This window comes from Bombyx mandarina, chromosome 20 (genome assembly GCF_030267445.1).
Source record: "Bombyx mandarina strain Sakado chromosome 20, ASM3026744v2".
Classification (NCBI taxonomy): domain Eukaryota; kingdom Metazoa; phylum Arthropoda; class Insecta; order Lepidoptera; family Bombycidae; genus Bombyx; species Bombyx mandarina.
The window spans coordinates 5,191,841-5,219,030 of NC_143226.1; the positions used below are offsets into that span (position 1 = coordinate 5,191,841).

Genomic DNA, 27,190 nt, shown 5'->3' on the forward strand with positions numbered 1-27,190 from the left:
GATGAAAATTATTTAGATAGAATACAAATTTAAGACATTTTTTGTTGGATTTTGTTGGATGGATGATATAACTAAAGACAGTACAAACTGTACACACTGTATTTAATCTAATCATGAAATGCAATTCAGCTTTCATGCCTAAGCACGAATCAGTAATAAATAAATCAGTTCAGCAACACTTATTTCATTAACGACAGAGGTAAGGACATCGGCGTAAGTACTCGCGGACGTGGTCTAGTTTAGCTATTTAACTGCTGAATAAGATAATAATTCAAGTTACATTCTTAAAACGTGTGTCTAGAAAATTGTCAAAAACAACATATTTGGAAAGAGCATTTTTACAACAAAATTAAGATTTTTACGACCGCAGTAATTAGTATTTTCTTTAATATCAAAATTCTGTAACGTTCTTGGACCTGGAAGTAACGGAATTAGCACTCGAAAAGCTAACTAAAATACTAAATAAAATTAAACTAAATATAATTCTATAGGATTAAGACTGCGAGTGAATGAGATAGACTACTTCCTTACTAGTTACTACCCTATGTGAATTAAACACGTACTTTTCAAGTCTTATTTTTTACTCATGGGCAATACAATAAATTATATTTATTAGCATGCGGGTTAGTAATATTAATTAAAATGGTATGTAAGATAATTTTATTGTTTTATTTACATTCAACCATTATAATTTCATAAGACATTAAGTCAAGTATATTAAGTGTATAATCTATGCATTAAGTTCATATTAAAATCGATACAATAGAATATTATTGAAAGACATGTTACCTATAAAAAACAAACGTTTATTAACTGCCAGTATGTATCATTTCGTGCAAGTAGGTTACGTTACGTTCTTTAACAGTTAGTTTTAGTCGATTCAACTCCACACACAGCCTAATTACGGCACCCAACGCGTAAGCGAAAGTTCGACGATGTCCTGACAAAAAAATTAACGTTTTTGTATTTGAGATTTTCATAGTAATTTTCATGTTTCTAACATCTCTACACTTTTTTTGAGACGGAACGAATTGCGATTGCCTCTTAGCCCTGATGGACAAATAAACGAACTAGAGGGCTAAAGGAAAAATCCTAATGCGTATTCGTTGGTTTTTTCCTACCTAAGCTGAGAGCCTTGAGAGGCTATATGAGCGTGAACTTAACTAGTAGGTGAGCTCACGGGGCTCGAGGCACAACGTTGCTAGCACGAACCCTAGCAAGAGCCGTGCTTCGCAGAATCTACCACCGGATCGGAAACGTGACCCACTGAGAAGATCCGGCGAGTAACTCAGTGGGCTGTGTCTGAGGGTTAATTTACTCGTCGAGCCCTTCGTCGCAAGCGATGAGTTCGATGAGAACTATGACCGGGTTGGTCATTAGGTGGATTTTCGATACCTAGGTACCTACACTAGTTGGTTCACGAGAACAAAATTTGACATTTAAAAAGCTGTCAGTAACCATAGACTAAATAAAATAAGGACTAGTAGGTTTATCCATGGTTTATCCTAAGAACTATAGATTTTTTTCTCAAATCTGAAGTTGTCTGACGACTGTGACCCACTGTGTAATTAGGCATTTTTAATTTCAGTAAAAATATAATTAGACGTAAGTAAAAAAATAAATATTCATATTTTGTCGTTACTAGCGATTTGCATTTGGAACTGGATTCAAGTATTTGTAAATAACAGAATACAGTGACTGTTATGTAAGACTGCCGTAAGATAATTGAAGTTAAGTAGGTACGCTATTATCTGATCGAAATTGAAGAATTGCGTATGCTTCTACCGCAGGACATTAGATTTTAAGGCCACGAATACAAATTTACTTAAAGTTACTTTGGAATATCAAGTTTTAGGGTTATGCTTGTTCAAGATAAGAGTAATACGACGAAGATACATATTACTATTTTTAAAATAACCTCACAACTAATCACTGGATTTTTTTTTAAACTACGGCTGTTCAATAGTATTTATACTTCCTTTTGTTATTCAGTATATTATTACTGTTCCCTGTGTAGTTAAGGTGGTATGTAAATATTTTTTGTTACTAGTGTACAAGAGGTGAGCTCGCTTATCAAACAATCTATAGTATTAATTAAAAGTTAATAGAACATACAAACCATTCTGAATGCCACCACATACCTAGTCCTACTAGTTTACTGTAAAAAAAAAGATTAACCCGTAAGGTGTGATGAGCGTCAAGACCAAGAATTCCACAGATAAGCTACCTGGTGTTAAGGATTTACTGAAGCCTACCTAGATGTCTCATTGTACTACCTGTCTACAGTGAGTTAAATACAGTGTAGTGGCATTAGCAGATTTATTTTTGTTATCTCATGTCGGGTACATAGTAGTAAATATTCTTATTAGATGGCTGGCGAAAGTGCAGTATCGACAGCGAGCAAGCCTCAGATGCGAGGTCTCCTCAACGCCGTCATCAAACGTAACATTATTGTTGCTTTGGCTCTCTCTGGCGTCGCTGGTTTTACCTTCAAGCAGCTCATTGGTAATGAGCGCAAGAGAAAGTATGCTGAATTCTACAGGTAAAACTAAAACTCCCATTACTCTCTCTTTTTAAAATATGCTAATGTTCATTGAATAGTTGACATTTCCAGTGACAAAGTTTTAATTGTTTTATGTGTTATCTTTTATTTATGTATGGTTTTGAGATTTTTAACAAAAGACCATGTATATCAAAAACTAAACTTAAATAAAAAAAAATTAACAAAAAACTTACACTAACAAAATAAAAACAATACAACACTAACAAAATATAAGACGAGATTATAATTTTTTAAACTGTTTTGAGTTTGCCTATTTATTTATTAAATTACTAGCTGACCCGGCAGACTTCGTAGTGCCTCAATCGGTAAATAAAAGACCTAAACTTTTGTATAAAATAAACTTAAAACAAACAAAAGGAATCCGTCCGACGGGGGACACATCAAAGGAAAAATAAAATTATTATTTTTATTTAATTCGGAGTATTTTCATATTTATTTACCCTTTAAACCTTCTCTGGACTTCCACAAATCATTTAAGACCAAAATTAGCCAAATCAGTCCAGCCGTTCTCGAGTTTTAGCGAGACTAACGAACAGCAATTCATTTTTATATTTATTAAATTATTAACTACTATAAAGTCAAGAACATATTATAAAGAGAAGCATATAATGTGATTCACATTTACAATGAATAAATGTAGACTTACTCAATTTTGAGTTCAAATTGAAAAACAATCTAGTAAAAGTTCAACTTAGTGAAAATTTGAAAATAACTGGGAAGTGTAATTAGTAATCCAAGTGAAAATATGTTTTATAATTCTAAAAAATCTATTATTATTAAAAGCTCATATTCATTGTGATCAATTATTTGAAAACGAATTCATTGACTATCTATAAATATATATAAATACAATAATACGCTTGAAGTAACTTTCTCATTGTAACTTAAACATTAATTTCGAATGTACTGGATGCACATTGGATAATTGTACGATACGCTAGTTTAAAATTAAACTGATGATAACTGATTGACTGTCAATAAATTGGGAACAGACACTAAAATTTACAATCTAACACTTACAATATTCATCTATTAAACTGACCCAGTCCCATCATCAAATTGTGATAGGTAAATGGTGCGCTGATTGTTTTTGTGAAGATTGTTTCAAAGAATAGCCTTTTTTCCCCTGCCGCCATTATGCTCTTATTAGCAAACACGAGGCAATCCTGTGTGATTTTTATTTAATTTAAGGATACCAAAACCGATTTTAATATGATGATTTAATAGACAATTTTAATATTTACAAACAATGGGTGAATTAGGGTCTGGGAAATAGCACTAGAAAATAATGACCGTTGGCCGTAACCATGAAAACTGTAAATTATTGAAAACATTGGAAAGAATATAATGTCAATAAAATAGATACCAGATTAAATCATAAAAGTATTTTTGTAAATCATAAGAGTAATTTTGATTATTTTTCTTTACATTACAGAAACTATGACGCCGAAAAGGAATTTGAGGAGATGCGCAAGAAGGGTCTATTCCAATCCTGCTAAATATGAACTATCATAGTGTAGTATTATTATTATTTTGCTGTGAATAATGTTATAATTTAAATAAAAAACTTGAAGGAGAGTCGTTTTTTAATACGCTTTTATTAACCTCAGATGTATTGTATGTTTATAACGGAATCTTTGAACATGATTTTGACCCCCTTCAAAACGTCGGATTAACTCGAAGGTATACTTATTAAGGACCGATGACAATTCAATATTAAAAAAAAAATTAAAAAAATTGAAATTCAACTAAAAAATGAAAAATAAATAATAGTTTAAAAAAACTAACAATATACGCTTTTATAGAAAAACCAACTAAAATAAACTTTAATAAATTTGAATTAAAAATAGTGTAAGAAAAAATTGTTTTATTGTAAAAAAAGCGTGTGGTGCATGGTATCAGTAGTTATAAATATTTTATGAACAGATATGAGTAGGTGTTATTTTGATAATATTCTGAAAAGCACCCCACGCTTTTTTTACTATAAAATCATTTTTTCTTACACTATTTTAATTCAAACTTATTAAAATTTCCTTCTATAAAAGCGTATTTTGTTAGTTTTTTTAAACTATTATTTATTTTTTAATGGTTTAATTGAACAGTGGAACAATTGAATTATTGATCTGGCCTCTGCCCATAGATTATACACTTAATATATTTGAGCCTCTGCCAACTGATATGTCTCGAGTGACGTTTAACGTGAAGTTTGAGTAAAAAAATTTTATAGAAATAAAAAGCGGCTTTTAGATTCGTCTTTCTAGTTGCCCTGAAATCTCTATTAGTATATCTCTAGTATATCTGAGAGGACAGAGAATGCTGTCTCGTCATGATAAGCGCCTTATTGTTGCCGCTGCTGACTGCTTACAGAATTCTGATCACGCAGAAGCTAGTCACCTCTGACGCCCTAGACACGTCCTTACGCACCCATCAGATCCAATAACTCTTACATTAGATGCCTTTAGCTCTAACGCTAGGTTTTTTTTTTTATTGCTTAGATGGGTGGACGAGCTCACGGCCCACCTGGTGTTAAGTGGTTACTGGAGCCCATAGACATCTACAATGTAAATGCGCCACCAATCTTGAGATATAAGTTCTAAGGTCTCAATATAGTTACAAGGAGTAGGTTTGGGACCCCGGTAACCGTACTCGTCGAACTCTTGCAACCATGCATCAGGCCGCCGAGTTTCTCGCCGGATCTTCTCAGCGGGTCGCGATTCCGATCCGTTAGTAGGTTCATTCGGGAAGCAGCTGCTCACGAGTTGTTAGGACTACTTATTTTAAGAAAATTAAAATCCCAAATTATTATTTCCAATAATTTTAATCGGGACATAAAGTAATACGTAACTTTCCAGAATACATAAATAGTATTAACAATTCAGTTGGATTACAATACACTTCATGATTTTTTTTTCCGAATATTTCCTTTTTTTATTGATCACTACTTATTCGAACCGTCCCGCGTGGTCAGTAACATACGTCCAAATTATAACATCTTTCTGGATTTGACAATGTAATAGTTTTGCTTATTGTATTTTTTTCGTTACGGAATATGCTTGTTTATCATAAATATCATAACAGTTAGTTTAAGGAAAATGATTTTCTTAATTTACCTATGCAGATTAGAAATAATTGCAAATCTCAATAGCTTGATATGATTAGTGATTTGGTTCTAAGGAACTTTGAAATTTGAACTGAAAGAATATTTATTTAGAGTTTAACCCTGGTATTTATGTGCCCGTGGGCGTCAAGATATGATTAACATTAATATCAAATACGCTGTGAGCTCGTGTTTGGTTGATCATTAGCAAAAAAAATATATATCCGAAAGTGAAAAATATGTTACTGACTGCGTTGAACGAAATGACTTACAACTTACACCTATAAACATACATAATATCAGAAAATACAGGTACCAGCCTGTGTTTGCTACAAATTATACTACGCTAAAAAAAGTTTAAATTTAGCAACATTTAGTGCGTTTTCGAATTATTCCCTTTGTCTTTTGGTGTAGATAGATATAGTGCGCAACTTGAGGATTTTATACAGTGTATTAATTGGGATTCCGAGGAGATTCGTTAAGTGGTATAATAAAAACAAAAGCAAATTTATTATTTACTAGCTGACCCGGCAGACTTCGTAGTGCCTCAATCGATGAATAAAAGACCTAAGCTTTTGTATAGAGTAAACTTAAAACAAACAAAAGGAATCCGTTCGACGGGAAAAACAAAATTGTTATTTTTATTTAATTCCGAGCATTTAATATTTATCTAACCTTTTAAGCCTTCCCTGGACTTCCACAAATAATTCAAGACCAAAATTAGCCAAATCGGTTCAGCCGTTCTCGAGTTTTAGCGAGACTAACGAACAGCAATTCATTTTTATATATAGGTAGAGAATAGTATTAGAGCTGTTCAAACTAAATTAGACATATGTCTTAGGCTTTCACTAATAGGTAGCTAATGATTTAAGGAGTAACATAAGCTACTTTTTTTAGACTAGCTTCGCCCCGCGGCGTCACCCGGAGTTATTGTCGTACCGCGCGCAACATGACGGGACTCGCCTATCAATAATAAAATTTAATGTTTCCGAAGCGAAGCGATGGCGGGTCGCTAGTTAACTATATATGGTTAACTTTCATTTATTTGTGGCTTACTTCTAGCTGTGGAATAATTTCATGAATAAACTAATTTTTTCAGTAAAATTTTTTTTTAAAGTAAGTATTTTATCATTGACATATCTTTTCTGTATTACGAGGCTCAATCTGAAAATCACAAGAAAATTTCTTAATTACGAATTTGGCGGGATATTTTTCACTTTTTTTTTTCCACTTAACTTCGTCAACGATTTTCTCAGGGAATTTTTATTTAGAGCCAAACTTATTGTAGGTTAACTTCTTCGCGTCGTACATACTTACCAAAACATAGGTGAGAAAAGCTGATTTTACAACTTTGATTCGGCGCGGGAATAATTTGAAAAGCACATAAATAAATTATTACTGCAAAGGGACATATTTTATTTCTAATCATATCGATTCGAATTAATCATTTAAATTAAACTTTGTATTACAACATTATTATTTTAAAAGTGATTTTTAATGAAAGCAAAATTCATTTTTAAAATAAAATATTTATGTATTGAGCATAGTTTACGGTTTTGTTTTAATTTTAATACCGTTTTGATATGGAATTCTACAGTATGTCCCTTTACATAACTTATTAACTAAGGTATGTAATTATTATTTCGATATTAGTTCCGTAGATTACTGCGACAAGCATATGCACACGAAAATCTTAAAAAAACAGGTAAACTATTATTACAGCGCACATGAAGTTATTACCTACTGATGATTCAGTTTTAAATATTAGCGGTGGATAAATTTCTCGTCGCAAATATACGAGAAACATTTTATAGGGACGAATTTTAACTATAGTCGGGTAAGAAATACCAATTGATTTTGATTATCAACATTATTACTTCCATGAGCACGGATAGTTAATATTTTAGTAGGTTTTTTTACATACGTTCGACTTTACGATTATTGGATAAAGAATGGGACATTTTAAAGGTCGAGGAGTTTGTTTGTTGGTCAAAATATATTATTATAATCTATTTTTTTTTTCAGTAACCTACGGAGCTGCACATTTGCACCAGGCATTGTGTATATAAGATACTATATAATCTGTGACCAGAAGATTCTAAATATAGTGTAATGCCGAGGCAATTCAACAATTAACACCTTAATTAAATTTTAACATTTAAAAATGACGGAAGCGAATTTATCAAATTATATTGAAGACGTAAGTATCAGTTCACTCGTTAGATTAAAGTTAAGATTAGTTGTTTAATGTGAAAATTCATTTTGTATATTTTGTATGAGTCAAGCAACGATCAGCTTGGTGCTTCGATCTTTGGGATGGATGTTTAGGAATTGTCAAACGGCCATCTTTAATTCTTTTTATATTTAGGAATCGATTATAATCTGTTAGATACCTATTAGAAATTGAAATTGATAAGTTTTATGAATAGCATGTTTGATACATATAAATTTCGGAATATAATAAAAAATTTTTATTACCTTTAGATTTTTAACGGCTCAGGATCGATGTGCATTTTAAGGATTTCCCGCCAAAATGAATTTCAAATGTCAAAAATGACTTTTCACATTAAAATTAAGATTACAGCTAGATTACATTAGATTGCTTTGGTCGAAAGCTTAATAGCTTTAGAGAATAAGCGAAAATAAAAAAAATAACAAAAATATACAGCGTGAGTATTCCAGCGGTGCGTCAATAGCAAAATTCGAAAGTTAAATTTGCAAAAACTGTTATTGGCATAGTTTTGCTGCAACAATACCCATGGATTAAGTTTTGCCCATGCTATTGCACCAGTCGACAGTAAAACTCACCCTGTACATAAAAATTGTGCAATTTCTTTAATTAGTCTTGAAACGGAAGGAAAATAGTTTTAATAAGATAGATTAAGATCAAAAATTTGTGCAGTCGAATTATTGCGTCTCTGCCACGACTTGAACAAACAAAAAAGATAATTCTAGAGATTATGAGAATTTAAAGTGTTTTCCTCCTCCCGATCCACTAACGATATGAATCATTTTCCTTTGCAGTATTTTCGTGTGAGTGTTCAAGTTTTTTGAGCTTCCGACTTCAGGACATACATTTTCATACTTGTAAGTATTTTTTTGCCCGTACCAGGGCGCCATACATCGAAGTGAAAACCTGGTTTTAAAACCTGGTACCGTGAATACGCCTAATCTTTACTTCTTAGCTCTACCCTCCATAGTGGCAGGGGATGTGAAATTTGTTGCCAACATACTAAAACCCTCGCGGCAGAGACGACAATTCACAAAGAAAACGAAAGGCGAAAGCAAATGAAAAAATGTCAAATTAATCTTACAATCTAAAATTCACCACAAGAATGTTCTCTAACATCAACATCACGGATAGGGAATTCACTAAATACAATATTCATCATCATCATCATCATTATCATTATTATTATTAATATTAATATTTTTAAAAATGTAATAAGCGTATTAGATCAAAACATTAATGTTTTTTTTTCTTCTTTTCTTTCCAATTTTTTTTTAAATCTTTATTTATTTCGTCATTTCCAATGGGTGACAAGCCACAGTCAAATTGAATGTTGTTTTTTTTTATTGTTTATTCCAAATGCTTGCCTTGATGTATGGCTGTTCGCATTACTAACTGCGAGTAACGTAAATAGTGTAGATGGGTGGACGAGCTCACAGCCAACCTGGCGTTAAGTGGTTACTGGAGCGCCCATAGACATCTACAACGTAAATGCGCCACCCACCTTGAGATATAAGTTCTAAGGTCTCAGTATAGTTAACGTTTCTCATAAAAAATACATAGATAGATTTGAATACGACAAATGGTACTCCTGTTCTTAAGTCTGCGTTCTGCTTGGTTGGCTTCTGGAACCCCAGAGGTCACCGCGAGCCGGGAGGGGGGGTTGGGGGAGGAAGTTTCAAGTTTTCCCCCACAGGCTGAACCGCCTGCCCTGCTATGACGTTTCGGCGGCCTTCACGTCGAGGGTCCTCCCTTGCAGCGCGGGGTCCCCGTAGGGTCCGTCGTCGTGCTCGAGGTCCCGGCCGGCCGCCACCGCGTCGCCCGGGGGCCCGTGCAGTTGAACGCAGAGGATGTCCCGGCAGTTCTCCAGCGCCACGGCGAGCACCGAGCCCCCGAGGAGAACCTCGCAGGACGTTATCCTCTCGGGGGGCGTGTACACCGCTATCAGCTTGCCTGTAAGAGACGAGACGGATCTTCGATTGTATCGACGGTTTGGAAGTTGTGTTCGATACGGGTGTATTTCTCAATACGCTTTTGAGTGGAGCGTCCAACTTTTTAATTTTTAATAAGTAGACGGGAGAGTCATCAGACTAAGTTAGATCATTAGAGTAAGTCTCAATGTATAGTGGATAAATTTGAGACTGGGAGGACAGAGAGAGGGCGAGAGAGAGAGAGAGAGAGGGAGAGGGAGAGAGAGGGAGAGAGAGGGAGGGAGGGAGAGAGAGGGAGAGAGAGGGAGAGAGGGAGAGAGAGAGAGCGAGAGAGAAAGAGAGAGGGAGAAAGAGAGGGAGAAAGAGAGAGGGAGAAAGAGAGAGGGAGAGAGTGAGGGAGAGAGGGAGAGAGTGAGGGAGAGAGGGAGACAGAGTGCAATGTACGTGCGCGTATACATACCCGTGTGCAGGTCCCACAGCCGCACGGACAGGTCGCGGCAGGTGTCGTCCTGGGACAGCAGCACACCGCCCGCGCGCGCCAGCCGCAGCCGGGACGGAGCCGACACGTGTCCGCGGAGAGTCACGCGGCAGTTGCCTGCACAGCAGTTTCAATGAGTATAAAAAACACGTAATCAATCAAAGCGCGATGGAATTTCAAAGTTAAATACATTGTACTTTAAAGCAGGATTTTTGAAACTTATGTTGTCTATTGCCCACTTTGAGAATAAATTATTCCCCCTACCTACGCCGAAAGTTCGGTTTTCGTCCCGCTGTACAGGGAAGAAAATAAAAGTAAAATATTAATTCATTCATTTAATTCATTTGAAGGCGAGTTTCTCAACAGGTAAATCTTAAAACTAGGAACTCCCTTGGGAATGTGACGACGCTTCCAGTATAACCGAGGTAGTACAACCAACATTGAAACATCAGATTTTACTATAATATATTTTTTCTCCTACCTACGCCAAAAGTTCGGTTTTCTTCCCGCTGTACAGGGAAGAAAGTCTAACTTTTCCTCCCTGGGTACTGACAAGTGCGCATGCGCGTTAGTGTCTACGTCTGCTCTCACGCACCTAAAATTCTCCGCCATTGTTGTGCTCGGGTAATTTGCAATATTGTGTTTAGTGCAAAAGTGAAATAAACAAAAGGCAATCAAATTTAATAGTGAAGTATTAAACAAAGATGAGTTCATCAGACAGTTCTTATTTAATTAGTAGTAGTTTATTTAAAAATTAAAAAACAGTTAAATTGATTTTTTATGCTTCGCCGCTGGACCCCGGCTCGGTACTCCACGGGTGCTAAGTTTTTTACAATGTCGAACTTTCAGCCTGGTAGGAGAAAAAATAGTATGTGCACCGCGGGAGAAAAGTAGGATCCCGCGTGTTTGCCCCCCCACGCTTTTTTACAATAAAGTCATTTTTTCTTACACTATTCTTAATTCAAATTTATTAAAATTTATTTTCTATTTCTTACTTGGATTAAATTTAAATTTTTTTTAAATATTGTATTGTGATCGGTCCTTGATAAGTATACCAAAATTTCGTGTTAATCCGACGTTTTAAGGGGGGTCAAAATCATGTTCAAAGATTTCGTTACATACTAACATACGTACGTCTGAAGCTAATAAAAGGCGTACCTATTAATAACGTACCTGTCACTAAATCCCAAACGAGTATCCTGGTGTCGGCCAGGCCGGAGACGACGCAGCCGTCGGCCGAGCTGATGGCCAGCGCCACGGTGTCGCAGCCCGGCTTCCACTTCTTGAACAGCGTGCCGGACTGCAGGTCGTACACCACTATGAAGTTAGGGCTGGGCTCGTCCAGCTCACGCGACACGACGCACACGTACGACCCTGGGGAGGAAGCGACGGGAGAATTCAGGTATCATCGCGGAGACAGTTCAATTGAGGCTGTCCACTGTCCACGGAATCCCCAGCACACACATAACATTTGTTAATATGGCTAGTGCCGTTTCTTAAGTCTCATTTTTACTGAACATTTATTCGAACACCATATATTAAAATAAATTAAATTTTATTGTCATATCGTCATTTAAAAGTTTTAGATTCTACTCGACTCATATAAGCGTTTTGAATTTCGTTTTTATATCAGTAGGGGGTATTTTAATATAACTATGATGAGAAAAAACAAGTCTTTAAAATTTATTTGTGAATAAGAAAGCCTCCAATTTGTTTGTACGATGGAAAGATTATATGGACCACCATCTCGATGTCGCTCGCTTCTGGCTGCACACATACCTTCGTAAGTAATAGCAGCTTTGGACGTGACGAAGTCGTGATGCGGGATCCTAAGGTCGTAAAGCAGCTTCCTTGACGTGAGCGACCAGACTAGCAGTGGGAACGGCTTCTGGGTTTCGTCTCCGCAGACCAGCACCCTGGGGTGGGAGGGAAATATAAAATACAGTGACCAGGCACTTTTAAGATTGGTTGAGCTGAGAGATGGTTTGGACGTGCTCTCCGCTTACCTGATGCTAAGCTTTTTAACTGGTGATAGGACCTCTTGTGAGTTCGCACGGGTAGGTTTTTTTATTTTTTTTATTGCTTTTTTGGGCAGACGAGCTTACGGCCCACCTGATGGTGAGTGGTTACCGTCGCCCATGGACTTCAGCAATGCCAGGGGTAAGCCAAGCTGCTGCCTACCGCTTACCACCACCAATGCGTTTCGGTTTGAAGGGCGGGGCAGCCGTTGTAAATATACTGAGACTTTTTTTTTTTTGGACTGCCGGACTTCCGCCCTCCACTGAGGACGGCGGGCGGAGCATGTCGGAGTCGAACCGACTAAAACCTCCTGTCGCTCAACAACCAACGTCCAAACCTCACATGAGACAGAACTCATGAAAAGGCAAAGGGGGGAAAGTGAAGTGTTTAGTGCGGAGCACATCTCTCCCATCACTCTCCCCCTCGGGACGCCGGACTGGCGGTCGTCGGCGCTACGACCACCAGCCCTCTCGGTCGGCAGGCTATCCGGAGCCCGCCGAGATGGCGCCGGTTAGAGTGAGCTTAGAACTTATACCTCAAGGTGGGTGGCGGCATTTACGTCGTAGATGTTTATGGGCTCCAGTAACCACTTAACACCAGGTGGGCTGTGAGTTCATCCACCCATCTAAGCAATAAAAAAAAAGGAATATTCTAGAAAAACTCGAAATTGTGACAACAATAATAACAAACGCACCTTCCGTCCCCGGACACGAGTAACGAGTTCAGGAACCTGTCCTCGCCAGCCTTGAACGTCGTTACGCAATCGCCTGAAAGTGGAGAATTGTGCCTTATTGCAAGTCGATAAAGTTCATATTGCATTACCAAAATTTATCATTTATTCGATTACTAGATAGAAGTGTAGAGACAAGAAAAACCATACAGTTAATAATATTAACAAATAATATTTGCGTGTTCTATTATCATTATCTGTATGTTGATTCTTGATTTAAGAATTCGATACTTATTGTATGTACAGGGTGTGGTTTTCTGAAAAATTTCCGGTTCGTTTTCGGATTATAATATCTTTAATTTTAAATCTAATGGATCCATTTTCCGTTTAATTTCTTGTAGGGCGGTACATAAATATATTGCTACGCCGATAAGCGTAACGTCATCAATCACCGAATAGCCGAACGAATATCGAAGGATCTAATAGCATCTAGAGCTCTCGAGAAGTACAACGCCATCTATTGTCAGATAGCGGAAGCATACATTGAAAATACTCGACTTGTGAGGAATGTTCTTGATAATTCTAGGGATGTGTAATCGGCTATAAAAGCGTTGCAGAGATGGCACGCACAGGGCCCTGAAACCGCGATATTTTAAGAGAATTATTTTTTTGTACGGAAACTAGCGACATCTTGTAGTGAATGCCCTAAACTTATATATTGTTAAAGTTAAGGCATTTCTTTATTTGTTATAGGCAAATTGATTAAATTTTATCAATTTGTGGTTTTTGAAAATTTACAAAATCCTTCATTAACAATAAAATATAGGATAGGTAATGTATTACTGTTTATCTACAGGAGCAATGACAAACTAATCGAAGCGAAGCCATCTAGTGGCCAACGCCCGTAAACATTTTTGATGAGTGCTAGAGTTGCTTATCTATAACTAATTTATGTGTATTATCTATGGGCACGCAGTCAGTTAGTAATCGGAACTACTCGAAGCGAAACAGCAAACGGATCACCTGAAGCGAAGCGGAAGAAGCGAATTGAGAATTTTAAAGTGTTTGTTAAGTGTTTTAAGTGTTCTAAGTGCTAATACAGTGTTAAGTTGTACTCCGATATAATTTTTATTTATCCCGAACCCCAGCGCATAACAATATATAGATAGAATAATAATTAGCATAGAGTATACCCACCCGTCTCGATGTTCATTAGGTTCACGTACATCCGGTTCCGGGAGAGGGCCACGAGGTGGGTGCTGTCGTGGAGACCGTAGTAGGGCATCTTCTGGTTCATTACACCCTTCAACGCCACCAAGAAAGTGCCCTGTGATTTTTTATTGAATACATACAATTTAAATCCTTCAATATCTCTATTAACCAAATTTCATAATCTTCAATTTTGATGTTGCTTACTAATTATTAGTCAAAAATTAAGCGACTTGAAATCTGATTGATATTAGATGTCGTCAGTAAAATTGTAAGTGGCCTAAGGGATAAGACGCCCGTTGTACTTGTATCGACCGATGCGACTGTACCAGAGGAAGATAGTATTACTGAAGTGTCTACAGTTTCGTTACGGCTAGAGAGAAAATATACAATTTAGGACGAGCGAGAATGAGAAAATAGACAGAGCGTCTCGCGAGCCACTCGAAGAGAGGGAGAAAGCGAGCTAGGTCGTTTCTCTTGTACACAGCATTCCCTATTGCAAGAGAAATTTGATTTAAGGATGAAAAATGAAGAAAACCACAATACTAAACACCGCAAAAGTAGTTTGACTTCTTTCACAGGCACCATTTTTTTAACAGTAAGTAAATACATACGAAGGATCAAAATGGCTTTGCCTGTAGGGCGAGATGCCGGTGCAGCGGTATTAGGGCGCGCTGATCTTGACACTTTTAATTTATTTTTTCTTTCCTACCTATGTTGATAGCCTTGAGAGGCTATTTCAGCTTCTCCTTGACGTGTAGGTGAGCTCACGGGGCCCACGGGGCTCAAACCTGACGATGTTGCTAACACGAACCCTAGCAAGAGCCGTGCTTCGCAGAATCTACCACCGGATCGGAAACGCGACCCACTGAGAAGATCCGGCGAGAAACTCAGTGGGCTGTGTTTATGGGAATTTTCAACCTGTTACATTTGGACCTAATCTATTTTGACTGCGCGTTCACTAGATGGCGCTAGGGTAATGATTGCACACGGACGCTACTTGGACTAGAAACGACATTGCGAATAAATAATATCTTAAAAAAAATATTCCGTGAAATTTGCGTTGGCCGTGCTACCAGCCCGCACGATTAAGTAGTCGTCATCTTGCGTATTTCTCCCGTGAAACGTTCCCTTGGTAGTACCCTTTTTTTTCGAGCACAAGGCCGAACCTCATACGAGGCTTCCACGGCTAGGGGACGCAGGGTATGTGTGACGGTTTGCAGATGGTGAGAGGAGACGGCGGGCCCAAGACCCTACCCACCCTTGGTAGTACCTACCTGGTCGAGATTATACACTCTGAGCTCCCGTCGACACAGCACTACGCATCTGTACTCATCAATGGGCACCAAATTGATGGGATGCGTCACGCCCACTATTTTCCTCACCAGTTGACACCTGAGAGGCAGAAGAAACAAGATGAGACTGAATAATATGGTATCCGTAAAATAGTGCTTATTTAGTAAGACTTTAGAAAAACCCAAGAAGCCACGTCTGGCGGCTTTGTTTCATTTCCCAACATTTGTGCAATTCCATGGATGCTAAGCGGTGAATAAAACCCGTAATTACAACTTTAAGTCTAATGGAACATTAAATTTACAGAATAAAATAATACAGCCAAGTTCTCGACAAAAGACTGTAGTTAGCTTCTACCGAATTCGTTTTGATAATAAATTTGCATATCTTACTGGTGGTAGGACCTCTTGTGAGTCCGCGCGGGTAGGTACCACCACCCTGCCTATTTCTGCCGTGAAGCAGTAATGCGTTTCGGTTTGATGGGTGCGGCAGCCGTAGTAACTATACTGATACCTTAGAACTTATACCTCAAGTTGGGTGGCGATTTTACGTTGTAGATGTCTATGGGCTCCAGTAACCACTTAACACCAGGTTTTTTTTTTTATTGCTTAGATGGATGGACGAGCTCACAGCCCATCTGATGTTAAGTGGTTACTCGAGCCCATAGACATCTACAACGTAAATGCGCCATCCACCACGAGATATAAGTTCTAAGGTCTCAATATAGTTACAACGGCTACCCCACCCTTCGAACCGAAACGCATTACTGCTTCACGGCGGAAATAGGCGGGGTGGTGGTACCCACCCGTGCGGACTCACAAGAGGTTCTACCACCAGTGATTACGCAAATTATAATTTTGCGGGTTTGATTTTTATTACACGATGTTATTCCTTCACCGTGGAAGTAAATCGCGAACATTTGTTGAGTACGTATTTCATTAGAAAAATTGGTACCCGCCTGCGGGATTCGAACACCGGTGCATCGCTACATACGAATGCACCGGACGTCTTATCCTTTAGGCCACGACGACTTCTGTCTGTGGGCTGTGAGCTCGTCCACCCATCTAAGCAATAAAAAAAAGAGACTAGAAAAACCCGAAAAGCCACGTCCGACGGCTTTAAGCTTAGTGGAACATTAAATTTACAGAATAAAATCAATAAAATAATACGCTCGAGTTCTCGACAAAATACTGTATAGTTAGTTACTACCGAATTTGTTTTGATAATAAATTTGCATATATTTCGAAGCGTTGATTTTATTTCATAGTTTGAAAGTACAAACAAGCAAGATGGCGTCGCTACATCTAACGAACCGCAGGTCAGTTAATATTTGCGACTGTCATTAAATAAATAAATAAATATTTACTAACAATCACGCCACGTTAACTGGTCCCGTGGTAAGTTCGTAAAGAACTTGTGTTACAGGTACCAGATAACGGAAATAAATGTAAGATTTTTATTATACACATACATATATTTAATATACATCCATAACCCTGGATAAGACATTTATATTTATCATACAAATATCTTCCCTTGACGGGATTCGAACCCGCGACCCCCTTGTGTAATGACCATGTCACTTACCATTACACCAGACGGCCGTTTGTCATGTCATCGAGTTTTACTTACTTCGATACATCCCAAACGCAGATCTCCTCTCGCTCCGTGGAGACGGTGGCCACGTACTTCCCCCTGCAGTCAAACCTCACGATCAAATCAAAGGTTTTGCTATCGAACCCTTCGACCATAGACATTTCCCTCTTTTTTCCTTCAACCCTCCAGTAATCCTCGTTCATCGGGTAAAAACTAGGTATCGGCGGATCATATATCTCCGCCAACCAGTTCTCGACAATTTTCGATTTAATCTCCACCCCTTCCCTTCGTCTCTTCTCTATGGTCACTCGGAGTAAACTGTAAAATTGTCTATGGTCGTAATCGAGAGCGTAGCAGTGGGTCTCGAACAGATCTTTCAGTATCTCGATGTGTTCCGGCAGCGGCTCGATGTGGACCAGCGCGAGGTCCTCGAGGAAGTGGGCGCAGTCGGCGGCGGCGACCTTGTCGCGGATCCAGTCCAGCTGGGTGAAGTAAGGCTGCTCGGCGAACACTTCCGGCGCCTCGCGGTACAGGTGGTAGTGCTGGAACGGAAGCTCGTCCAGTTTTCTTGTGTTGTAGCTGTAATTAAAAATATATTTTTGTTTTTTATTGCTTAGGTGGGTAGACGAGCTTACAGCCCACCTGGTGTTAAGTGGTTACTCGAGCCCATAGGCATCTACAACGTTAATACGCCACCTACCTCGAGATATAAGTTCTAAGGTCTCAGTATAGTTACAACGGCTACCCCACCCACCGAAACGCATTACTGCTTCACGGCAGAAATAGGCAGGGTAGTGTTACCCACCCAAGCGGACTCACAAGACGTCCTACCAGTAATTACGCAAATTATAATTTTGCGGGTTTGATTTTTTTAATTTTTTTTATTTCTATTACACGATGTTATTCCTTCACCGTGGAAGTCAATCGTCAACACTTGTTAAGTACGTATTTCATTAGAAAAATTGGTACCCACCTGCGGGATTCGAACACCGGTGCATCGCTCGATACGAATGCACCGGACAACGTCTTATCCTTTCGGCCACGACGACTTCAAAAATTTAAACTATCAAACGTTAAAATTATAGTAATTCTGAATTCCGGTATGGAGGGTAGAGGTATGGAGAACCGTCTCTGTGTGTGAAAAAATGTCCGTTGAAATCTGTTAAATAAGAGTGGCGCTATAGTAACAACCGGGTAAATTTTAAAAAAGCCGCTGAAAGTTATTAGAATAAGATAGAGAAATAAAAAAAGACGAAAGAATTATAAGCACTACAAAATCACAAAAAGTATTTTATTTACCGTTATTACACATTTAAACCCGAAGAAACACTAAATAGACAAAATAAAACAAATCACACAACTTCACTCCTCGCGTTTCCGCCAAAAATAAAAATAAAATGCAACTATGACGTCATTGTACAAAACTTTTGTGATAACGTTTTTTTGTATATTACATTCTTCTTACCATTCATCTGAAAATTTATTCTCCTGGGAGACGAGCCGCCCCGCCATCTTCGGGTCGTTTTCGGAGTACCACACGCCCTGGACAAACCGATCATATATCGAGGAGTGAAAGGCTTATGTTTAAGCGCCATAGCGCCTAACACGGGACATATATCTTTGTAATTAAAGGTCCGTTTTATTTGATACTAGCTGTACCCGTCCGCTTCACTGGGCATTTAAAATTAACATTATTATTTCTCACCCCCACAAAGATTCTCATCATTAACGCCCCCGCAACTGGTGTAGGGAGTCTAACACTCATATAAATATTAGCCTATCCATTAAGTACATGTATTTTCTACATGGATACCAAGTTTCAAGTCAATCAGATGCACGGTTCAGTAGTTATAACGGAACATCCGTAAAAATCACTATAGATTTATATGTTAGTATAGATTTGAATACCTTCCTCACGAAATTTGGAGGATTGAAACTAGTGATATACGTCGTCAAACACCAGCCCGCAGCGGCCGCCATGTTGGCTGAACCTCACCTCGTAGTACTCGACGAGGGTCCTCCTGACGTCGTGCTCGGCGTCGGCCAGGTAGCGGTCCCGGGCGGCGCCGGCCAGCGCGGCGTCCCGCCAGCGCGCCGCCCCCCGCGCGTCCCACCGCACCCACGGCGCCAGCAGCGCCGCCAGCTGCGGCCAGAACAGGGACGCCGGCGCCCACGGCACTGCGGACAACATCGCCGCCTGTCTCACCATCTGTCTGTATTTACCCTAGTCCGATGAACGAAATTGGACCGTAATCACTGACGCCTTAAGACTTAGATTCAGTTTGTAAATTAAAATGATTACTTTTGTTATATAAAAGTTCAGAAAAGAATGAAAATAAATTTGCTATTTGGTAAGTTCATCAATAGGTCAAAATCACATTTAAATAACAAGTTTAACAGTACATGTGCACGAAGGGAGAAAAGTAGGACATTTCCTGCCGCGTGTAAAATTGCCACCCGAGCAGAAGGCAATGTGATGTGGTCTTGTAACCGGGTTAAGCAGATTAACGTTCGACCTAGTCAGTAAAGGAGCTTACAATAAGTTTCATGGCTTCTAAACAATTCGTCATGCGCCAACATGTCCAAGATCTCGGTGTCGTCCAAGCCCCGCCTGGACGCCGTCAGCAGAGCGAGGCAGTTCTTCACTCGCTCGGCACCCAGCGCCGCCTCAGTCGCCACCAGGATCTGCACCAGCTGTCCCTCCAGGTCCTCGCAGATGACCAGCTCGGGAGTCGCGTCCGGTTCTTGTTCCGTAAACGTTTCCGCCGATAAGGATATCTGCCAAGCCAGGATCTAGAAGCATATGTATAGATTGTTACTGGTGGTAGGGCCTCTTGTGAGTCCGTACGGGTAGATACCACGACCTAACCTCTTTCTGCCTTGAAGCAGTAATGCGTTTCGATTTGAAGGGTGGGGCAGCCGTTGTAACTATACTTGAGACCTTAGAACTGATATCTCAAGGTGGGTGGCGCATTTACGTCGTAGATGTCTATGGGCTCCAGTAACCACTTACCACCAGGTGGGCTGTTAGCTCGTCCACCATCTAAGCAATAAAAAAATAAAGATATTGTTTATTATGTTATGTAGGAAGGTTTTAGTAATAGCTGTAGTCCATGGAGGTAGATGTCGCCACCCACTTTGAAATATATCTCAGTTCTATAGTCAGCTGCCCCACCCTTCAAACATGGAAGGCAGGGCAGTGGTACCTACCCGTGCGGCCTCACGACAGTGTACACCCAGCTTTAGATACCAGTATTTTTTTTATTCTGAGTTTTTAATTTTTATAGCAAGATATTATACTCTCTCTTTCATCGTGCAAGTCATTCGTGAGGATTTCAAGGGTCCGTTCACATAAACCGGCTCGGAGAGGAGAGCAGATTTGTGCATAGTATCAGTAGTTATAAATATTTTATGAACAGATATGAGTAGAAGAGTTAGTTTGATAATATCCTGAAAAGCTCCCCACGTTTTTTTACAATAAAATCATTTTTTATTACACTATTTTTAATTAAAATTTATTAAAATTTATTTTCTATTTTTAGTAGGATTTTCTATAAAAGCGTATTTTTTTAGTTTTTTTAAAGTATTATTTATTTTTCATTTTTAGTTAAATTTTAATTTTTCATTTTTTTTTTAAATATTGAATTGTCCTCGTTCCTTAATAAGTATGTTAAATTTCAAGTTAATCCGACGTTTTGAAGGCGGTCAAAATCATGTTCAAAGATTCCGTTACTAAGATACATACGTCTGAAGCTAATAAAGGTGTATTAAAAAAAAGCGGGCCGATGCTCTCCGAGTCGGTCTGTGTGGACGGACCCTAAGTACGTATATCATTAGACCAAACGGTGCCCGCCTGCGGAATTCGAAAACCGGTACAGTCGAATCAGTCGATGCGTCTTTACATTTCTTACCTTCGCGTATAGAGGTAATGTGCATTTTTGCACAGCCTTGACGGCTGCCTCCGGCGGCGAGGCGGCCCCGGTCTTGCTGTAGGTGGCGGCGCACGCAGTCAGCACCGCTTTCGCTTCCTCGGCCCCCACCGGCGGCGCCCTCAGCACCTTGGGCCCGTCCTCCGATGACAGAACTGCCATGATCGCTGAACTCGACGGTTCATCTTTTTCTGAGGATTTGGTTTCTTTTTTAATTACCATCACGAGATCCGGTTCATTACCGTCACGAAGTCCGGTTCATTACCGTGACAAATCCGGTTTATTATCGTATCGACATACGGTTCATTACCTTATCGACATATATGGTCGATTACCGTGACTAAATGCGATTCATTACTGTAACGGATTTCGGTTCATTACCGTGACAACATTCAGTTCATTACCTTAACGAAATCCGGCTCATTATCACAATGGAACTCGGCCATGTTCCACTGCAAAGCTACTTAGCTTTATCTATATATACCCTAAAGCTCCAACAACAACTGTTCAAATTTGTAACACTTTCACATCGGGTATTCTTTTTTGAATAGGACATCTTAGATAAACATTCATCTCTTTATTACACTAAATCAAACTGACGTTACGGCCTCCGCGTCTAAGTCTAAGGTTTTCTTAGTTCATGGTAACAGAGAAATACGAACGAGAATTGTTAGACCTCGTTTCTAACTTAAGGCCTAAGTCAATTAGATAAACCTTAAGCGTACAAATTGATTGCCATTGATTAGAGCTGTAGGGTCTGGAAGAGCCCCCCCATTTCTTCCTTCAGGTCTTTTTTGTCCCTTGAAGGCAGCAGAGCATACAGCCCACCGGATGGTGATTGGTTACCGTCGCCCATTGACTTCAGCAATGCCAGGGACAAGCCCAAGCGGCTGCCTACCGTTAAGTACTTTAGGTGTCACGCTCTCAGGTGTCATTAAGGGGTGTCTTCGAGTATGGCACCAGCGTATTGCGATTTCCAACTGGTATTTACTGGTTTTATTGTAAAGCCGTACTGTATTGTGCTGTGGTAATATCCTGGATGTTTCTGACGCGAAGGAACCAAGCGATCCGGTTTGAAGACTGTCACAAGTTGAAGCTCGCGTCTCCAGATGAGTACATGCATGTGCTCCGGTAACCATTAGATAAACACATTTTTATTGCCCTTGTAGGCAGACGAGCACACGGCCCACCTGATTGTGAGTGGTTACCACCGCCCATAGACTTCAGAAATGCCGGGGGCAGAGCCAAGCCACTGCCTACCGTTTAATACTCTTCACAAGCCTCGATTGAAGAAGGTCATGTCATAGCGCTCGGGAAACACCGTGGAGGGGAGCTCATTCCATAGCCGGATGGTACGTGGCAAAAAAGACCTCTGGAAACGCACTGTGGATGAACTATACTCCGGTGGCGGGCAGTGCGATAGTAAAAACGAAATGACGGTATCATCTCGAACAATTCCTCAGAGCACTCCCCGGGTACAAAATACAGAGGGAACCGAAGTCCCTCCGCAGACCCAGAGGTTCCAAACGATCCGTTTTCCATCATTATTAATAGAAAATCTTCTTCCAGTACTGTAGCCTTGAAGTATAGAAACTCACCTTCGGTAACAGTGACGATCATCTTAACGTTATCAGGCAATCGTTCGGGAAGCCACCGGGCGGCCCTCAGGGCATCCGCCCCTACAATGGCCAGCAGCACCGGCCGTCTCCGACCCAGCGATGTCAGCAGGGTCGGGAGGACACTGGACAACGAGGCCACGTCCTGCACGGAGGTGGAAGCTCACAAGAGTTATTTTTTTACTAGCTTTTGCCCGCGACTTCGTCCGCGTGGCATAGTTCACAAATAATGCTTTATTTTAGAACAAATTTGGTTAGCACAAAAAACGCTATAGTGAGCAAACCTTAACATATAGGCATATTTTATGTTGTCGCGGACTTTTTTTAGATCTTTCAAAGGGAAACAATTCTGTCATACATTATTTTAGCGAAACTTTAACCGTTTCTGCAGCCCACGCAGCGGAAGCTTTTAAAAGGGAAAAAAATCCGATTTTGAAACATTCTTTATTGGTGCTCCGCTTGTATTGATCTTAGCGTGATGTAATATGCCTAGAGCCTTCCTCGATAAATGGGCTATTTAACACTGAAAGAATTTATCAAATCGAACCAGAAGTTCCTGAGATTTGCGCGTTCAAACAAACAAACTCTTCAGCTTTATAATATTAGTATAGATTGCTCTTGTAGAAAGACGTTTACTGGTGGTAGGACTTCTTGTGAGTCCGCGCGGGTAGGTACCACCGCCCTGCCTATTTCTGCCGTGAAGCAGTGATGCGTTTCGGTTTGAAGGGCGGGGCAGCCGTTGTAACTATACTGAGACCTTAGAACTTATATCTCAAGGTGGGTGGCGCATTTACGTTGTAGATGTCTATGGGCTCCACTAACCAGTAATCAGGTTAACCACTTAACACCAGGTGGGCTGTGAGCTCGTCCACCCATATAAGTGTGGACAGATGTGCGGACTCACAAGTCTTCCTACCACCAGCAATTACGCAAATTATAATTTTGCGGGTTTGATTTTTATTACACGATGTTATTTCTTCGTCGTGGAAGTGGGTACATTTTAACTTACATTGCGTCCTCTGTACACCGTGCCCGTGTTGAGGACGTGGCACTGGTCGACTATGGACTTGAGGAGCTGATGGGAGCTGCTGGACTGGGACGTCAGGCCCACAAACCTGCGGTTTAAAAGCAATAATAATAATATAACTCTTTATTTAACACCACATGTACAGAGTAAGTATATAAAAGAAATAATAGACCAGCGGTCGGGGAACTTTTTTAATTATTACCCCAAAATATTTTTGTGTAAGTCGATATTACCCCATGGCGAAGAACAAAAAAAATGAAATCGCTTCTTTTTAGCATATTTTATATTATAGGCCCCAATAAAATACCTGGGTCAATCAAGTGAACTTTGTGTTTCCAAATAATGTGTTCTATCTCATTCTCTCGCCGGCTGAACCCTATACATTTATGTGTTTGTGTCTCTATGGACTTATTTTTTCGTTTCGTTTCTTTTCGTTTCATCGAGTTTGAAATCAAAGAAGTTTCACTTCAATATATACATTTTACTCACAAAAGTTTCATTTTTAGCCCCCAAAATTTTATTTTACCCCATTTGGGATAATATACCCCGGTTCCCCGATCGCTGTAATAGACGGTGACATAAATTGGCGGCCTTATGACTGAAAGCCATCTCCTCCAGGCAACCTTGCAGGGAGAGCAATAAGGAAACTAGCATGGACGGTGCTATATCTTAATAAACTTATATTAAAATATATTCTTATATACACATGTGAAAAATAAATACAATACAAGATAGACTTACATACGATTGAATACAAATAAATACTAAAAATACGCAAGTAATTACAAAATAAGTAGCAACTTGTACAGTTATATCGTAGGAGCCATATCAGTGTGCAAGGTAGTGCGATTTTAATCTGAACTTGAAAATTTCCTGCGAGGACGATTGTTTGATGCTTAAGGGTACTGCATTCCATAAACGGACTGTTTCAACCGCAAAGGATATATTAATGATAATGAAACTCTTGTTGCAACCGAGAGTTTTTTAGGGCTGTCGTAAGTGAAAATGTCGTTAGCACGGTCAATACCGTCTTTACCATAAGGGCACACGGGGCTCGTGCCCAGAGCCCCCATTCTCAGGGGGCCCCGAAAGACCGACAATTTCTCTCACACGTTTATTCTCAAAACATTTTTGTCGGGCACATTACATTTTTTTCACAAATCAGTAGTTAGAAGGTATTTAGAAGGCATATACTATGCCTATAATAGAAGATTTTGCTCAACAGAAATCCCGAAAGAAACCGTTATCGAAAACGTAACCAAAAAGCCAGCAGCATTCTAATATCATTAATGACATATTATATAATACTGTATTTGAATATCTTTAAGAAATGGTCATGCTTAGTAAAAAAATGTTATTATAATTCGCTTTTTTTACTTTCCAAAAGGGCCTCAAATTCTTGTGTGCCCAAGGGCCCCAGCCTGTTTAAGACGTCCCTGAGCACGGTCCCGATTTAAAGCGATAATAAAAACAGACAAATGTACACATGTCTAGTATTTAATCTGCGAGAGAATCAGACAGAATAGGATTGTTTGCGATTTTAATCTGAACTTGATTGAAGCAATGTGTGCACACAGACTTTTCATAAAGATGTTTTAGTTCGAATTTCATCTTCCCTTTTACCTTATGATAACAGCGAGGTCTTGTTGGCAGGTCGGCGCCATGGTGACGGCGCGGGCCACCAGGGTCGCCTTACCGCAGCCGGCGCCGCCTATCAGCGCCAGAGGCACGTTGCTGTCTCCCGTTATATATCTAGAAACGATCGCATCAAAATCGACGTCAAATATATATATTTTTGCTGAGACGAGTGAACGAGCTCACAGCCCACCTGGTGTTAAGTGGATTCGAACACCGATGCATCGCTCGATACGAATGCACCGGACGTCTTATCCTTTAGGCCACGACGACTTCTAGAAATTTCGCTTCAATAATATTGAAATACCCACGTTTCAGACTTAAGCCGATGTTCATTATAGCTAAAGTCCGGTCTCCCAGACATTAATTAGAGAAGCTTATAATTTCGGGTCGCATAGAAGGCAAGCGCGCCGTGGCCAGTCAGCCAGATGGTCAGATCTGGTTAAGGAGGAATGAGGAATGTTTGAGATCTTATCTCCTTTTTATCATCGCACCTTCCGCCATCGGAATAGAGTTCACCCATACTACCTGGAGCCACTGCGGTCATCCACTGTGCGTTTCCAGAGTTCTTTTTTGTCACGTACCATCCGGCTATGGAATGAGCTCCCCTCCACGGTGTTTCCCGAGCGCTATGACATGTCCTTCTTCAAACGAGGCTTGTGGAGAGTATTAAGCGGTAGGCAGCGGCTTGGCTCTGCCCCTGGCATTGCTGAAGTCTATGGGCGACGGTAACCACTCACCATCAGGTGGGCCGTATGCTCGTCTGCCTACAAGGGAAATAAAAAAAAGAAAGGTGCTAGTGGTAATCCATAGCATGATCGATGACTGGAGGAAAGTCACATGTGGTCGCGTTCCTCAGCAGTGAGGGAACGATGAACAAAAAGAATGTGGAAAAGTGCCAAATGAGGGTACTTACGTTTTAAGTTCATTCAGTGTGATCTCCCTGTTTGAAGTACATTGCGCCGACTTCTGACAGAATATGAGGTGTTCATTGATTTCGTCTAACAAGCTGTGAAATGAGACAAAAAGAAAAAACGTGTCATTCAGGATACAATTAAAATTAGCATTACTGTTTAATTATTATCACAACATCATTTTCGACGTATCTTAGTGACTTATTCGGTCATCTTCAACGTAAATGCCACCACCCACCTCGAGATATGAGGTTTTAAGGTCACAGTGTAGTATATACCGTAGCATGCGCATATATATATATATATTTTTTGTTGCTTAGATAGGTGGACGAGCTCACAGCCCACCTGGTGTTAAGTGGTTACTGAAGCCCATAGACATCGACAATGGAAATGCCCCACCCACCTTGAGATATGAGTTCTAAGGTTTCAGTATAGTTACAACGGCTGCCCCCCTTCAGACCGAAACGCATTACTGCTTCACGGCAGAAATAAGCGGGGTGTGGTACCGAATAGTTAGTTCGTCGTGGCCTAAAGGATAAGACGGCTGGTGCATTCGTATCGAGCGATGCAACTGTGCCTTCGAATCCCGCTGACAGGTATAAAAATTGATATAATGATGATGATGATGATGAATACGCGCTTTACAAATGTTCATAATGACGTCGTGTAAGCAAATTCCATTGTAACATAGACCTCAAGTGATGTCTACGGATTGGTATGGTCACTCGTTCACCATATTAACCAATAAGAAACGCCCTCATATCTAAAGGTCGGTGGTGGATCATATTGTCTATGGGTTTTTCGAGAATCACTTGGCACTTGACTTCTTTGTTTGTTAACACCACTTTTTTTCTTCCTTTTATGCTGATAGCCTTGAGAGGCTATTTCAGCTTCGCCCTAATATGTAGGTGAGCTCACGGGGCTAAAACCGGAGTGTTGCTAACACTGGCCTTAGCAAGAGCAGTGCTTCGCAGAATCTACCA

At 39.8% G+C, this 27,190-nt stretch overlaps 2 protein-coding genes across 4 annotated transcripts in view; one reads left to right on the top strand and one right to left on the bottom strand.

The window, feature by feature from the left end:
* The first annotated feature begins 1,455 nt into the window (after positions 1 to 1,455).
* cype (cytochrome c oxidase subunit cyclope) lies at positions 1,456 to 4,141 on the top strand. The gene is made up of 3 exons (XM_028180946.2): positions 1,456 to 1,605; positions 2,370 to 2,542; positions 3,999 to 4,141. Exons 2-3 carry the CDS (start codon positions 2,370 to 2,372, stop codon positions 4,060 to 4,062), a joined length of 237 nt encoding a protein of 78 aa, XP_028036747.2. The 5' UTR covers positions 1,456 to 1,605; the 3' UTR covers positions 4,063 to 4,141.
* Positions 4,142 to 5,883: 1,742 nt separating this feature from the next.
* The window catches only part of LOC114247891 (NACHT and WD repeat domain-containing protein 2), a 76,162-nt gene continuing 54,855 nt past the window's right edge, over positions 5,884 to 27,190 (bottom strand). For all 3 annotated transcript variants that reach the window (XM_089736004.1, XM_028180968.2, XM_089736005.1), the window contains 16 exons: positions 26,210 to 26,302; positions 25,282 to 25,410; positions 23,641 to 23,746; positions 22,614 to 22,776; positions 20,998 to 21,206; positions 19,624 to 19,879; positions 19,083 to 19,264; positions 18,552 to 18,628; positions 17,123 to 17,665; positions 15,475 to 15,592; positions 14,186 to 14,315; positions 13,013 to 13,085; positions 12,079 to 12,215; positions 11,473 to 11,673; positions 10,282 to 10,416; positions 5,884 to 9,843 (listed from right to left, as the gene is read on the bottom strand). In XM_089736004.1, the coding sequence (XP_089592130.1) occupies positions 9,605 to 9,843; positions 10,282 to 10,416; positions 11,473 to 11,673; positions 12,079 to 12,215; positions 13,013 to 13,085; positions 14,186 to 14,315; positions 15,475 to 15,592; positions 17,123 to 17,665; positions 18,552 to 18,628; positions 19,083 to 19,264; positions 19,624 to 19,879; positions 20,998 to 21,206; positions 22,614 to 22,776; positions 23,641 to 23,746; positions 25,282 to 25,410; positions 26,210 to 26,302 (2,791 nt within the window). In that variant the 3' untranslated portion in view covers positions 5,884 to 9,604. The remainder of the gene's footprint in view (positions 9,844 to 10,281; positions 10,417 to 11,472; positions 11,674 to 12,078; positions 12,216 to 13,012; positions 13,086 to 14,185; positions 14,316 to 15,474; positions 15,593 to 17,122; positions 17,666 to 18,551; positions 18,629 to 19,082; positions 19,265 to 19,623; positions 19,880 to 20,997; positions 21,207 to 22,613; positions 22,777 to 23,640; positions 23,747 to 25,281; positions 25,411 to 26,209; positions 26,303 to 27,190) is intronic.

Bases quoted from the DNA above. Each gene is read 5' to 3' on its own strand.
- cype (XM_028180946.2), top strand. From the start codon at position 2,370: ATGGCTGGCGAAAGTGCAGTATCGACAGCGAGCAAGCCTCAGATGCGA. The intron at 2,543-3,998 runs GTAAAACTAAAA...TTTACATTACAG, and splicing joins AAGTATGCTGAATTCTACAG to AAACTATGACGCCGAAAAGG.